The sequence below is a fragment of the Panicum virgatum genome, chromosome 9K (assembly GCF_016808335.1).
Source record: "Panicum virgatum strain AP13 chromosome 9K, P.virgatum_v5, whole genome shotgun sequence".
NCBI classification, from domain to species: Eukaryota; Viridiplantae; Streptophyta; class Magnoliopsida; order Poales; family Poaceae; genus Panicum; species Panicum virgatum.
The window spans coordinates 31,227,028-31,241,925 of record NC_053144.1 but is presented as its reverse complement, the minus strand read 5'-3'; the positions used below and the strand labels follow the sequence as shown (position 1 = coordinate 31,241,925).

Below are 14,898 nucleotides of genomic sequence, written 5' to 3'. Positions count from 1 at the left end.
GCCACGTCGGCTGCAAATCCTGATCCCTGCGATGCCGATCGATTGGCTGGGAGGCGGTGGCTCACGCAGCCAGTAAACTTTTTCGTAGCTGCGCGGTGTGCGTTTTGGTTGACCACCGCACGGCGCCTTCTGTTGCCACGTGCCCTACTTAAGTAGCCTCCGTGTTGCGTCCCGATTTGTTTCGTGGGTGTGCTCGCGCTTGGATAAGTCCTGCGGCTGCGTGTTCCTGCTCTTTTTCCCCTCTTTTTCCTCCGTCTTGCTTTTCGGATTTGTTGCCTCCGCTAGTTGTGGTTCCTTTCTTCCCCATTGTTTTCGCCGCTGGCTTCGAGCTTCGCTGTTGTTGGTCCTTCTCACTACGTAACTTTTGTGCGGTTAGATCTGGTACTTCGTTTGCTTAGGATACTATCTGTCCTTCGCTGCTGCTTTCAATCTGTCTCTCCTCTCTCTTAAACAAGCTGCCATCACTTTTTGTTTTGTTCCTCCCGCTGCTAGCTTCTGTGCTAAGGCCCATGTATTCCAAAAACTTTTGTTTTATGCGTTCTGCTGCTGAGCTCCATCAATCATTTGCTACTTCTTCCGTGCCGCTATTGTTTGTCCTCCTGCTCAGCCTCGTTTCTCCTCTTTCTGCTGCTTTGATTCTCTAGCTTGGCATTTTGGAATTGTTTTGGCTTCATTTTCCTTGGCTACGAAATCTGCCTTGCCTTGAGACGTGGCTTCCTTTACTATGATTTTTATTAGGCCTATATTTTTCCCCACTATTTTGTTTTCTAGATCGAAATTAGATCTGATTTACTTGCATTGGTATATTTTTCTGCAGTTACAACTTTTCATATTTGTTGTTCCCGCGTGCTTCTGCTCGTGCTTAGACCACCTAAGGGCATCTCCAACAACCTCTTTATCTCATCTTCTATCTGTAAAATAAGAGAAGAAGATGGAAAAAAGGACAAAAACTCCCTTCCAACGGCTTCTCCATCCGCCCCCTTCTCTATCTCGTTTTGCATATGGGCGTCGTCATCCTCCAAAGATGGAGGACTGCTCCCGTTCGGCAAACGCCCGACAAGCGCGAGTCCTCTCCCCCCGCGCGCGACTCCGGGCCTCCTCCACCGCGCCGCCGGGCCCCTCCCCGGCGGGCCGCCGCCGAAGCTCCTCCCCACCGCCGAGCTCCTCCCTGCCGGGCCGCCGCCGAAGCACCTCCCCGCCGGGCCGCGCGCGAAGCTGCTCCCCGCTGCTCCCGCTCGGACCCCTCAGCCGCCCCCTCCGTGCGGCACCGGAGCAAGGGAGGCAGCGGGCGGCGTGGAGGCGCAGGACGTTGGGCGGCTGGGAGGCAGGGCGCAGGGCGGCGGGGATGCGGCGGCGCCGGCGCCGGCGGGCTTCGTCCTCCATGGTCGTGGCTCCCGTGTGGAGATGGTGATGGAGCGGGCCCACTTGTCAGTGGGTCAGCGGGAGGAGGGGATGGAATGGAGGAGTGAGGGGATAAGCTGTTGGAATTGACTTCAATTTGGAGGGTGAATCTTGGCTAAATGGTTATGTAAATGTGATTATAGAGGGTGGAATTTACATAAACTGTTGGAGATGCTCTAAGGTCTTGTTCAGTTAGATATGGATTCACTCCGGTCCGAAAAATGATAAGCACAATATAAATATAATAAAGGACCGGGATTCATTACGGGTCAAAAACTAATTGCAATAAAATAGACTCATAATAGGTATAACAAGAGATCTGAGATTAGTTCTATACCTCTAGACTTATGGATTGATTTCCGGTCTTTTAATGTAGCTATCGTAAGTTTAGTGCATTGCAATTAGTTTTTGACCCGAAATGAATTACGGTCTCTTATTATATTTTTAATTGTTTCTATCATTTCCGATCCTTAATGAATCCATATCTAACCGAACAAGCCCTAAAGCTGATGATGGTATATGCGTTTTGTTTTTCTCCGTTTCCTGATTTGTTTGCTCCACGGTCAAGCGCTCTAGTGGGTTGATCGATTCCTATTAGCTATTCGTCTGGATATTTATCATCCAAGTGGATCTTCCACAACACATAGATCGTACTTCTTCCCAAGAAGCTTACAATTTAATAACAAATACAGAACAACTATACCTGCTTATTCTAAAGAAACTCACATTTGCTATATACATTGTTAGCAGTTCCAAAATATTTTTATTAGAACAATTTTTTACGTATTGTTTACTCGCGCACATGGGCGCGCGCTAATCACCAGTTTCTCATTCATCTTCTTCCTAGAGCTGAGTTCATATCATGCCACGACGGTGAACAGCGTCGTGTGGATCACGTTGCCCATCGTGGGCCAACGACTGATGGGTTGGGCTTGCGAATGCTGATGGGCCTTCTCCCGGCCTGCTGGACCGGTGAAGAGGCATAGTCCGTGACAATCTACTCTATCTTCTTCTTCTACCTCTATCTATCCAAAAACATCTCCAAAAGCTCTTTTATCCGACATGTGCTAAATAGAAAAAGAAAATGAAGAGCAAAAACTCCAACCAGGCCTTTTTGCAAATTTTTGCAAAGCTCCGAGGGCTAGCCACATCTCCGCTCGCCCGCGCGGCCGCGCCCGGCCCGTCGTCGCCCCTCCTTCCCGCCCCCTGCTCCTCCTTCCCGCCCATTCGCCAGCCAGCTGATAAAAAAAATTACTTCAACAACATTGAAGCAAATACATTACGATACCTCAAATTAATTTGATCCAACTTCCACCGTCTCCTTGCATCCACGTACAGGTGCTGCCGCCGAGGGTCTTGACCACGTCCAGGCGGTGCAGCTCCAAAGGTGCGCCACTCACGTCCAGCGGCGGCGCCAATTCAAGGGCAGCGGCGCTCAAATAAAGTTGCCAATGGTACTCACTACCCTTACTCAAATTTATACCCATTGTATTTGGATAGAATATGAATTATCTATCTCAATTTGAATATGGATATGATATATATGAATAATACTCGTTTTACCCACGTATCCATTAGCTAGTTCTTTTCTATTCTCTTATGTTCCGTAGCTTTGCTCTTGAAGTAGGGCCCACGTGTAGATCTAGCAACACTGTTTTGCACAGAGTAGCTGCTGGTCATACTGGGTCATCTCCAACAAATTTCAGTCAATTTTGATAAAATTTTATAGTGTGAACGCGAGGTTTTATTTTCGGGATCCGGCTCTTGACGTGAGGCCCACGTGTAGGTCTAGCAACACTACTTTGCACAGAGTAGCTGCCGATCATACTGAGTCATTTCCAATAAATTTCAGTCAATTTCGATAAAATTTTATAGTGTGAACGTGGGGTTTTATTTTTAGAGTCGGACTCTTGATGTGGGGTCTATTTCAACCCACTCCATTTGGAGACCTATTACCTACTCATTGGATTATCTATACCTATTGGACAATTATCCACTCATTTGGGTATGAATAAATTGGGAATGGATAGTTTATGGGTATGGACATGGATAACCCGTAGCCTCCCAACGGCAACGTGACGCTCAATGTCGCGGGGCAGCAGCGCTCAACACCGAGGGCATTGCCAATAGATGGATCACGGTGGAATCGGAAGGGACCGACGGAATTGAATGATGTGTACCCAGTTTTAAATATAGACATCACATTTTATCTAATTTTTTGGACTACTCCATAGAATTAGGTGCTTTTTTATTTTTTACAAGGGGCCTACAATCTCTAAGTTTACCTAATAAAATATAAGAGTTTTTGGAGATGCTCTAAGCGACAGATTAAATTTGGCTTGGTCCAAAAAAAAATGGACACCGCTGAGATACTCAAACTCCACTTTACCCAGCAAACTGTACCCAGGAAAGCAACATCATCAAAATCTATGGCTGAGAATCTCCCCATGTGTGGCTTCAACCCATCCAAAGGCTGATCTCCGTTGGATCATCCCACCCCTTGAGCCCCTTGCTTCGCCCGTGCCCCGCCGATCCGTCCAGGTGGTTCGATTCCCAGATTCGTCGATTTCAAAGAAGAGTTTCTCTTCATAAAATAGTTATTTACAAATGAATCTCTCAACAACACAGTGACTTTAAGGGTTGTTACCAAACCTACAGGCACAGCTCACACACAGCTAATTCAACCAAACGTCTTTTAACTTTTTCACAGTTTATAGCCTATAACAGGATTTTTCACAGCTCACAGTCCAAGGAGCTTTTTTTTTCACGTCCAGCCCAACCAGACAGACCTTTAATGGAGATGGATACACTCTAACTTCATTCACGATTATCCAACCCTTTAACTAATTCGAAATACGCTTGTTGTGCAATTGTGTTCAAGTATCCTGATGTGATACATTTCTTCCCAAGGTCTCCAATGGATTCTCTTAAAATGTTGATTTCGTACTGGGAAGATGAATAAGATGTTCAGCATCTCCAAGATTCTTTTGTATATCGTGGTAATTCATTGAGGACCTATTACATTGTTCAACTTCAACAATTGTTCACTGAGATGCACTGTGCGGGTCGTGCTACAGCTGCTGAAGATTTTGTGAGTAGTTTTTTTTCATAGAACTAATGCTCACAAAGTATTTTAATCAGAGACCCAAATCTGGGTAGGTTCTCGGCATGCGGCCTACCATTAAAACTCATAAATACAAGCACCGGTGTTGAGTTAGAGACATTTTCCGAGCATACTGTCAAATACACTGTAAATACAAGCTCCCATGTGGAGTCGGAGACTCAAATATGGATAGATAGGTTCAATCATGAGAAACATAACCCGCTAAGCTACGCTCAATTCACAATTCCCTTCATATCTACTCAGTACTCCATTCCATATTATAAGTCGTTTTGAAAAATCTAAATACGTATCTTTGCTATGTATCCAGACATAATATTTATTTAAATGCATGGTAAAACCTTTGTATCTTGACAAAACAACCTACAATTTGGAACGGACAAAACGACTACTCTTTTTTCTTACCGTGGATTTCTAGAATTATAATGACTAATATAAAATTTGCATGTTGACTTTAAGTTGATTGCAATTTTTAGGACTTATGAGACCTTAAATGGGTTATAAAATTTTGTGTGAAATAGTGACATAGAAAAGGTTGGGGAGTTTTTGTTGCTCGCAACATCTACTTTGGAATTAATATATCAACTTGCAAGTTTGCCCTCTCGTGAAGTGCATTGCATACCGGACGGGTCTTCCCTGCAGTTGGCCCTGGTCACTAACGTGTGGACCCAGGCCCACACGTCAGTGACCCAACTGCAGTAGAGGAACCCTTTCTGCATACTACACAATACTCCAAGTGAAATCTACTTTAAACGTGAGATCTATAACTCCATAAAACTGTTTGTTCAAATAACTCCATAAAATTGAAAACCTAGCTTGAGAAATTAGGTGATTACGGAGAGGATATGGGGTTTCACCAAAATGTTTATTCGGACAGGTGGCACGTGAAATGTTCCAAGTGAAGTAGGTGATTAATTGTAATTTGTAAAGTCTGCTGATAGTACAGACCAATATTATTCGAGTTTCTACATTTACACTGAGGACCGGTTTGCACTTAATATTTCGTCTACTACATAAGGGCACCCACATAAGGGCACCCGCAATAATAACAGACCACCCGTACTGCAGAAAGCAGAGGAGCAGGGCCGAATTGAGGGGATAAGAGTGTGCAGGGAAGCCCCGAGAATTAACCACCTTTTCTTTGCAGATGATTCACTTATTTTGATGCGAGCCAATAAGGGGGATGCACAAGAGTTAAAGAGGATTTTACAAGTTTATGAGACTGCCTCGGGACAGGTGATCAATAGAGATAAATCTGCTGTCTTGTTCAGTCCAAATACTAGCTCTGATGACAAGGAGGAGGTGAGGCAAGCACTCAATATTGTCCTAGAAGCGAAGAATGAGAAATACTGGGGGTTGCCGGTCTCAATTGGGAAATCAAGGAAAAAAGCTTTTGAATACATAAAGAAAAAAGTTTGGTTCCGGATTCAGGGGTGGCAGGAGAAATTGTTGTCCAAGGCAGGAAAGGAAATTTTAGTAAAAGCAGTGGCTCAAGCTATTCCAACCTATGCTATGTCCTGTTTCGAGCTGACTAAAGGGCTTTGTGATGAGCTGAGTTCCATGATTGGTAGATGGTGGTGGAGCCAGAACAACGAGGATAATAAAATTCATTAGCTGGCATGGGACAAGCTAACCCTCCCAAAAAACAAGGGAGGCCTGGGTTTCCGAGATCTCTATTTGTTTAACCAGGCCATGCTAGCTAGACAAGCATGGAGACTTTTGGTTTCCCCAAATACTTTATGTGGTCAGGTGCTAAAGGCCAAATATTTTCCCAATGATACTATCTTGCAATGTGAGGCACATGATGGGATCTCTTACACATGGAGAAGTATCTTGAAAGGAGTGGACTTGATTAAGGAGGGGGTCATCTGGCGGATAGGGAATGGTGAATCAGTAAATATTTGGACGGATCCATGGATTCCACATGGCAAAACGAGAAGACCGGCTACTTATAGAGGGGCTGCTGTATTGACAAGGGTAGTGGATTTACTGGATCCAGTTTCCGGGTCATGAGATGAGACCTTAGTGAAAGACACCTTTTTAGAGTTTGATGCTGAAGCTATTCTAAAATTGAGAGTTAATCCAGATATGGAGGACAGGCATGCCTGGCATTTTGATAAAAAAGGGTTGTTCTCGGTAAAATCAGCATATAAACTGGCCGTACAGAGAAGAGAAAATGAGATGGGCAGGAATGCAGCAAGTTCTGAGTCATTGCCAGTGGGAAACTCGGGGTTTAGGTGGGATAAAATATGGGGGATGAAGGTCCCAAACAAGGTGAAAATGTTTATTTGGCGCTTAGTGCATAATAGTTTGGCGGTGCGGCGAAATTTGCTCCGCAGAGGCATGAAGGTGGACACCCTCTATCCCATGTGTCAAAGGTTAGAAGAGGACCCCGGGCATCTTTTTTTCAAATGCAAAGGAGTGAAGGAGTGCTGGAGGAGGCTAAATCTAGAGGAATACCGGATCATTTTAGCTGCTTGTCACTCTGGAAAGGATATGATGCACACAATCTGGTCTCTCCCATCACAGATTCAATTGCAAATTATTGTCCTTTTGTGGAGATGGTGGTCAGCAAGGAATAAGGCAAATGCGGGGGATAAAAGACCCACAGGTCCTGAGGTATGCTCGCTGGTGACTTTTTTATGTCTATGAGTTTGAGAAAGGTCGCAAGTCAGACAATATATTTCAGCAAGTCAAACAACAGAGATGGGAGCCGCCTCCTGAAGATGTGTATAAGATCAACACTGATGGGGCTTTTAGAGCAGTTACAAATCAAGGAGGTTGGGGTTTTGTTGTGAGAAACAGAGTGGGTGATTTTCTAGAGGGTGGTTGTGGTAATCTGCGTAGGGTGGCCTCCTCTTTTCAAGCAGAAGCTCTTGCTGTCTTACATAGTGTGGTGAGAGTTTCGCAGCTGGGAATATCAAGAATCATCCTTGAGACTGATGCATCTGACTTAGTCAGGGGTCTGACTTCTACTGATCTTGATCAAAGTGTGGATGGCAGCCTACTCAAGCAAATCAGGGATTTCATTGATTCATCTTTTGATCAGTGTGTCATTCGGCATTGTCCGAGAAATTGCAACAAAGTGGCAGATTGCCTTGCAATGCATGGGGCGAGTGAGGTTAGCTCTGGTTCAGCTGTGTTCATGAGCCAAGTCCCCTCTTTTGTTGCCAACTTGGTCCTAGGTGATCAGGTTGGATTTGTTGTTTAATGGAAACTAGCTTTCCGAGTCAAAAAAAAAATTTACAGGAAAATGGCCTGTAGCGGGTACTATGTCGTCGAGTATCATCCTGGACGCCCCGCCCATCCGGTATTCCCAGGGGGGCAACGAACGTCCGCTACAGCGGATGCGGCGCGGGGCCCACCATCGGTCGCGGGCAGCCCAACCGTCTCCTGGGGCTAGAGGCAATACGACGGCGGGGGATGGCTGCTCGCCGGGGGAGAGAGAGGCCGGCCTCCACGAGAGAGAGAGAGGGGGAGGAAGGGAAGGGGGGGCACAGCGGACTGATGAGGAGGCGGTGTGCCCTTGGTCACCGGCGAGCACAGCGAGGAGGTTGAGGGGCTCGATCCGCGCAGCGAGGGGCGGATCCGGCCACCGCCGCCACTGCGCCGCGTGGCTCTCCGCCATCGAGGTGGAGCTCGAGGAGGGGCAGGCCGACGGCGTGGAGGAGGGAGGGAGGGAGGGAGGGAGAAGGCGCTCAGGCTTGTGTGTAGGAGGTGGTGGATTTCGCGGTGGCCGGATTCGTCCTAGCGATCGAGCTCAAGGCCCATCTCCAAGCCGAAGCTGGGGGGCGCCTCGACCACGAGCACCTCGCGGTCGGCCATCGCCACCGCGAGGCCGAGGACGCGCGCCGGCCTGCCATCGCTGCGGAGGGAGGAGAGGCGCCGCTGACCCGGGGTGGATGTCGCTGGGGCGGAGCCCCGCACAGAGAGAGAGGAGGACGAGGACGGCAGGACGAGGCACCGGCCGTCGAACGTCGGGATCCGGCGAGCTCGAGGCCGCGGAGCTTGAGGCTGCCATGGGAAGCGCGCTCGAGGCCACCTGGGAGAGGGAGGGAGGCGGCCGTAGCGCAGCTCGAGCAGGCTCGCCGGCGGTGAGGCCGATAGAGAAGAAGCGTGGGGGCAGCTCGAGGTGGAGAGAGGGGGGCGGGGCGGAGTGAACGATGGGAGGGGGAAAAAAAGGAGGAGAGAAGAAAAGAGAGAATGACGGGTGGGCCTCATCTCATGGTAGTTGATATAGAGGATGGACAGATACGGAGAAACTGCATATAGAGAAGAGAAGAGAATCTTGATGACTAAATTTCTTTTAGAGATAGAAATAGAGTACCACGAGTGCGCAGAGGCTAGATCAGTGCGGACACCGCATGTAAGCTTTTGACCCTGTTTGGTTCGCGCTAGTTTTGTAGCGCGCTAGTGAATAGTGACACTTTGACCACTAATTACGGTGTCAAACAAAGCCAGTTTACAAAACCAACTATAGAACCCCGCGCTAGTGACCCTGAAGAATCTAATGAGGTCCTTGATCGCGTGTTTAGAGGATGGTTACTGTAGCATCAATGTAGCAAATCATCGATTAATTACCGTCATTAGATTCGTCGCGAAAAGTTACATCCATCCCTAAAAAGATTTTACAAATAAACTTCATTTAGTGCATCATGCATGTAATATTTTTTTTCGAGAAACGTGCCCGCTAGAATTCTTCCCGATCCGAGGCCTTTATTTAGCATTCTCGACCGTCTTCTTCCTCTGTATTTCGTCCCTAGGAGGCAACGGCCGCATCTCGCTCTACCTGCGTCGTGCGCCGCCCGCCCGGTGGCATTGCACACTCGAGCGCCTGCTTGAAGCAATGGCTGCTCCGACGGCCTCGTGCGCCGCCCTATCTAGCTGCCGCACTGGCGGCACCTCGAGCGCCTGCGGCCGCGCGCCGCCCGTCCGACAGCCGCTCCGGCGGCCTCTTGCAGCCGTGCCATCGGCGACCGAGCTCGCCTCTGGTTACCTTGAACCCCCCCCCCCCCTCCCCTCGTGTCCGGTTGTCGCTGCTGGCTGATCAATCCACTATACCTCGGCTGCATCACCATCGAGTGGCAGCGGCTCTCGCGAGCTCTAGCGACTCCTTATTCTCTCTCCTCGTTTTTCTTTCCTACGTGGTAGTCTTGTGGAGAGCAAATCAGCCCGTTGCAGCCGCCCTAAAGGTTCTCCTTGCGCCAAGCAATTTTGTGCTTCGAATGACTCAAAATTGTTTTGAAGGTATTTGGATGGTTTTTTCTCTTTTGTATCTATGGCGTCAACAGAGAAGCCTTTGGCTTCACCCAAACTCCCGAGTGGCCCCATGGAGCCAAAAATGCCGCCGCCGCCACGCGCCCTGCCGCTGCCGCATTTCACCCTCCCGCCTCTCGCCGGCGAGGACCACCTATTCGTGGCAGCGCTCCGCTCCCACATCTCTTCCTCGCCGACCCCCGCCGCCGCCTCGCTCTCCCGCTTCCTCCCGGGCCTCACCCCGCTCCGCCTCACCCACCTCCTCCTCCTCCTCGGCCCGTTGCTTGCCAAGGGGATCCCGCACGGCCTCCTCGCCGCGCTCCTCCCTTTGCCTCCTCCGCCGCTCCCGCTCGCCGTCCTGCTCCACTCCCTCCCGCCGCGCCGCTGCGCCGAGCTCCTGGCCTCAATTCTCCCCTCCGTCTCGCCGCATGCCTTCCCGGACCTCCTACACCACGTCCTCCTAACCGCTCGCCTCGCCAGCGCAACACAGAGCGCCCCCGCAGTGCCGACCCTCGACGTCCTCTTTTCCTCATGCGCGCGGGACAAGAAGCTCTCCCGAGCCACGCTCGCCTACCGCGCCATGCGCTCGCACGGCCTGCTACCGACCGTTGTCTCCTGCAACGTCTTCATCTCGGCCGCGCTGCGGCTGCGGCGCCCCGAGATCGCCGTCTCTTTCTTCCGGGAGATGCGCCGGTGCCGGATGTCGCCCAACGTGTACACGGCCAACATGGTGATGCGCGCACACTGTGCCCTGGGGCGTGTTGCGGAGGCGGCCCAGGTGCTCGATGAAATGTCAGACTGGGGGGTTTCTAGAACACCAGCCAGTTTCAACACGCTAATTGCCACGTACTGCAGGGATGATGGTGGAATGGAGCTCGCCTTGAGGCTGAAGAAGAGGATGGAGCAGGAGGGGCTCATGCCGAATGAGGTGACATATAACGCGATCATGCACGGACTGTGCAAGAAGGGAAACATGCACCGGGCAAACCAGTTGGTGGGTGAAATGAGGGCAAATGGGGTGGAGCCAAACACGGTCACGTTCAACACGTTGATTCATGGATATGTGAGGCTCGGTGATAATGAGTCGGCATCAAGGGTTCATGAGGAGATGGTGAAGGCTGGTGTGGCGGTCGATATGGTGACATATAATGCACTCATTCTTGGGCTATGCAATGAAGGAAAGGTGAAGAAGGCCGGGCATTTGGTTCAGGAGCTTTGCAGGACAAAGCTTGAGCCGAATGCGTCAACTTTCATGTCACTGATTGTTGGGCAGTGGAAGAGGCAGAACTCTGAACGAGCACTGGATCTACTGAATGCAATGAAAAAAGGTGGCTTCCATCCGAATTATGATGCATATAAGATGGTTGTATCCACTTTCTGCAAGAACAAGGATTTTGAAGGAGCACTTGATGTCTTGAAGGATATGCTTGCAAGGTGCATGGCTCCAGGAATGGATTTGTTGCATGAATTCTTTGAAGGCCTCTCCGAAGCTAAAAAACTGCACCTGGTGGAGGACCTCCGTTCAGGGGCCATTGGTGCAAAGTTTATTCCTGATGTCTACTATACTGGTGATTATAGGAATAAAGATAAAGAGAACAAATGTTAACATGCATTCTGGACTACTAAGTCTCATGAATATCAAAAATGTGTTGGTCAAGTGGGCTAAGATGGTTTAAAGAAGTCAAGAATTCCAATCTTTCTATTTATGCTGATGTGAAACTTGTTTAGGTGTGTGTTTCGGAATTTTTTTTCCGCATATTTCCACTTATTGGTTCAGCCATCCTTGCAGCACCTAGTTTGTGTAGATCAACAAAATGCAAATTCTGTTGAAGGACAACCTACCTAATTTTTGGAAGCAGTGTAATCATGGGAACCTGTTGTACTGCATGCCACACTGAGGGTGTCTATGAAAACAAAAACTTTCATAACAAGAGGTTGGTATCTTTGCACTGTCTGTAATGACTTCTATTTTCCTCTATTATGGTATGCCTTGCTGAAACTACTTTGAACTTTACTGTCAGTAGTTGGTTACATGTTTGTGTATGTACAACATCTATGGTCGATTCTTTCATTTGATATACATTGAAACAGGTTGCAGTTATATTATTGGTAACTTGGTATAGTTCTACTTTCGGACACTTTCATCTGCACATGGAACAAATTCTTCTTTATTTGCAACTTTAAAATGGGAATTGAATTGTTGTAGAGATCTAGTCAATGAAAATTCTAATACCTTTCAGCGTCGAATATCAAATTTTTTTAATTTCACATGTATTAATTCACATTTCATGTTTCAGGGTGCATACATTTGAAGCGGACACCTGTACTAACATAGCATGGATACCTGCAATGTTTTGTCAAATGAGAAACTGGAAAAAACATCTTTTTTTTTCAACTGTATAGTTTGGTATATCCAAGGTATTATAGATAATGAATTTACTGATTTTGTACAAATTTTCAATCTTGCATTAGCACTCCAGAAAATTGTTACTGCCATTGTGCTAGATATGTGTTCTTTCTGGTTTCTCTGCAAGTTTATATTAATATATTGTTTCCTGACTACTTGAGGAAGCTTTAATTTTGAATACCCAAGTGGAAAGGAGCTTGCCTAAATAGATAGGATGCAACAGGTCTTCGATACGCAAGTGGCGACACCTAAGGTTTATAGCCATCCACTTTGAGATGTGCAGGCCAGATTTTATTTTGATTTGTATCAACCCTAATATTTTATCGATGTGGTATTGGGAACTTCAATACCAAAATGCTAATGGGGACTTCAACACCCAAATTTTCATTTTGCACAAGGTAACAGTAACCCCAATATAAACTAACTGGTCTTTGTGAATGCTGCACATATTTGTTGAATTCTGGTAATGCAGCTAGTGCCAACAGCAGCTTGGTGATCACAATTTAAGCAATTTCATACCATTGTTCACTATATAAGCAGATGTTACTAGAATTGTGTATTGCTGAATGACCCCTTGAGCTTGGTTGCATTACGATGTTACTCGAATTGTGTATTGCTGCCCCTGAGCTTGGCTGCATTACGACTAAGTGCCCAAACTTGTTGTCCAGTAATGACTGGTATCATGCCTGGCTCATTATACAATAGACTCTTCGCCAGTAATTCCTTGCATCTTGTTTTTATCATCAAATGGCCTGAATGGGCTAACAGTGGTAAAACAGGATGGCTGTGTTTTGAATCATTTAACAATTTTGTGGAATTTTGTATTTTTTCTGTTTTTTGAGGACATGTGTCTATAGCATTACATATATGTGTATAACAGGCACCTATGGATCTGTAGGATGATAATTGATAAATCCTCATGCACTACCTTGTCTCTGGTTCAGTCAAACTTATGATTTCACAGCTTTTCTGTTAAACCACATGGCATCAAGGGTGTGCTAATTATTTTTAACTATTCCGTTTACCGATGCAAAATCCCGAGTTGACATGTTTTGCGCATATGAAGGTTTCGCTTGCTATACTCCTAACACACAACTCCAACCTTCAGGGTGTGACGTGTGATTGATGGAGAAATGTTCGATGTTCTATCTACCGCTGCTGGGAGCCTGGGACCTTCAGGTAAAGAAGGCAGATCATAGAAGACGAAGACTCATTCTAGATCAACATTATGCAGGTTCATAAACCCGTGGATGGCGTGGGAAATGGATCGATTAGTGCAAAGATGATGGCATGCACTTCAAGAGCTGCTCTCGGTGCCAATAATCTTGCAGCATTTTGGAATGTCACGAAAAGTGTTTAAGTTGACTTGTCAGTTGTCACTCTCATTCTGGAATCTTGGGGACCCAAAACTCACCCAGCCTCATCTTCGTGGACGTGTGCTATGGGACTAGAATGTTACCCGAAGCAGACGTTGCCTGCAAAACAATGATTATGCCGACTTGACACACTCATTCTGGAATCTGGTGACCTATGCCTGCATGACTAAACCAGTGTTAATTTCGATCGACCGAACAGAAATACTTCATCTAAGTAAACGGAGGAGTAGTAATTAATGTAAACCAGTGGACACACAATAAGTCTTAATGGGATAACGTGTCGTGTATGGCTTATTAGCCAATTCTTAATTGCTCTTAGTTATTGGTGAGAATCATTTCCATTCCCAGTGGGGAAGAAGTCTACGTAACCCTCCTAGCTTTTGCGGTCAGATTACATCACTTCAAACTATAAAACCGGATATTTAACCCCTCAAACTTCGCAGACCGTTTGCTTTGCCTCTATATCTGGTTTTGCACGGTGGATTCAACCACGTGCTGAGTTGGAAAAATACTGATATGGACCTACTGATATGTGGGGTCCACTTTGTAAGTCGACAATTCTTCTCTCCTCACTTTTTCTCCTGTCACGATCCAAAAATTTTAAACATGATTAAAATTTAAACAACATCATCATGAGCAGTATAAGACATAATGGAGCATCATGTGCATGTGCATGCTTGGTTGTGATTCAATTTTGTGTATGATTAAATATGTGGTTGTTAAGAAAGTTCAATTTTTGTTATGCAACTTGGCCTCCAAAATGTTTATTTAAATAATATATTTCAAATATTGATTTAAAAATATTTTTTCAGGATTTTATAACCTTTGAGCCGAGCTACAAAATTCTTGGAAATTTCAAAAACAGTCATTTTGTTCTTTTTACTACAACCAAACTACAAGATCTTTTTGAGTGATTTTTATTGGATTGTGTTCTTGGTGATTTTATCTAGCTCCAGTAAAACTTTCAGGAATTTTTGAGTCCAGGAACACCTTTGTTTCGAATTTCAAACTTCAACTGTTGTTTCTCCTCGCCCGAGCCCACGCGTCAGCCTCCACCTCTCTCTTCTCTCCCATCTGCTTGCCCTCTCGTTGGGCAGCAGGGGCGGCGCGCCACACCGGCCGCTGCTGGCTGGGCTAGCGTGCCCACGGCAAGACACGGCGCCGCGCCCGACCGCTCGTCCCCCATCCTTTAAATAAGCCCGTCCAGCCTCCCGAAAATCCTAGCCCCAGTTCTCCCCTTCCAAAAGTGTAGCCGCCGCCTCCATTGCCGCCGCCTGAAGCTCTGCACCACCCCTCCACTGTTGTTCTTCACTGTCTGCTGCTGGGGTGAGCTTTGT

General features: G+C 47.1%; 1 protein-coding gene across 2 annotated transcripts; it reads left to right on the top strand.

Moving 5' to 3' along the window:
* Positions 1–9,616: 9,616 nt before the first annotated feature.
* On the top strand, positions 9,617–13,696 carry LOC120651240 (pentatricopeptide repeat-containing protein At4g26680, mitochondrial-like). 2 transcript variants are annotated; one of them, XM_039928669.1, is made up of 3 exons: positions 9,664–11,712; positions 12,076–12,196; positions 13,294–13,696. In XM_039928669.1, exon 1 carries the CDS (start codon positions 9,801–9,803, stop codon positions 11,382–11,384), a length of 1,584 nt encoding a protein of 527 aa, XP_039784603.1. In that variant the 5' UTR covers positions 9,664–9,800; the 3' UTR covers positions 11,385–11,712; positions 12,076–12,196; positions 13,294–13,696. The 2 variants fall into 2 exon arrangements, with proteins under 2 accessions (XP_039784604.1, XP_039784603.1); XM_039928670.1 differs by having other exon boundaries at positions 9,617–11,712; positions 12,076–13,696.
* Positions 13,697–14,898: the final 1,202 nt, after the last annotated feature.

What these genes read in the sequence shown, in the direction of transcription:
- LOC120651240 (XM_039928670.1), top strand. Translation starts at nt 9,801, where the DNA reads ATGGCGTCAACAGAGAAGCCTTTGGCTTCACCCAAACTCCCGAGTGGC.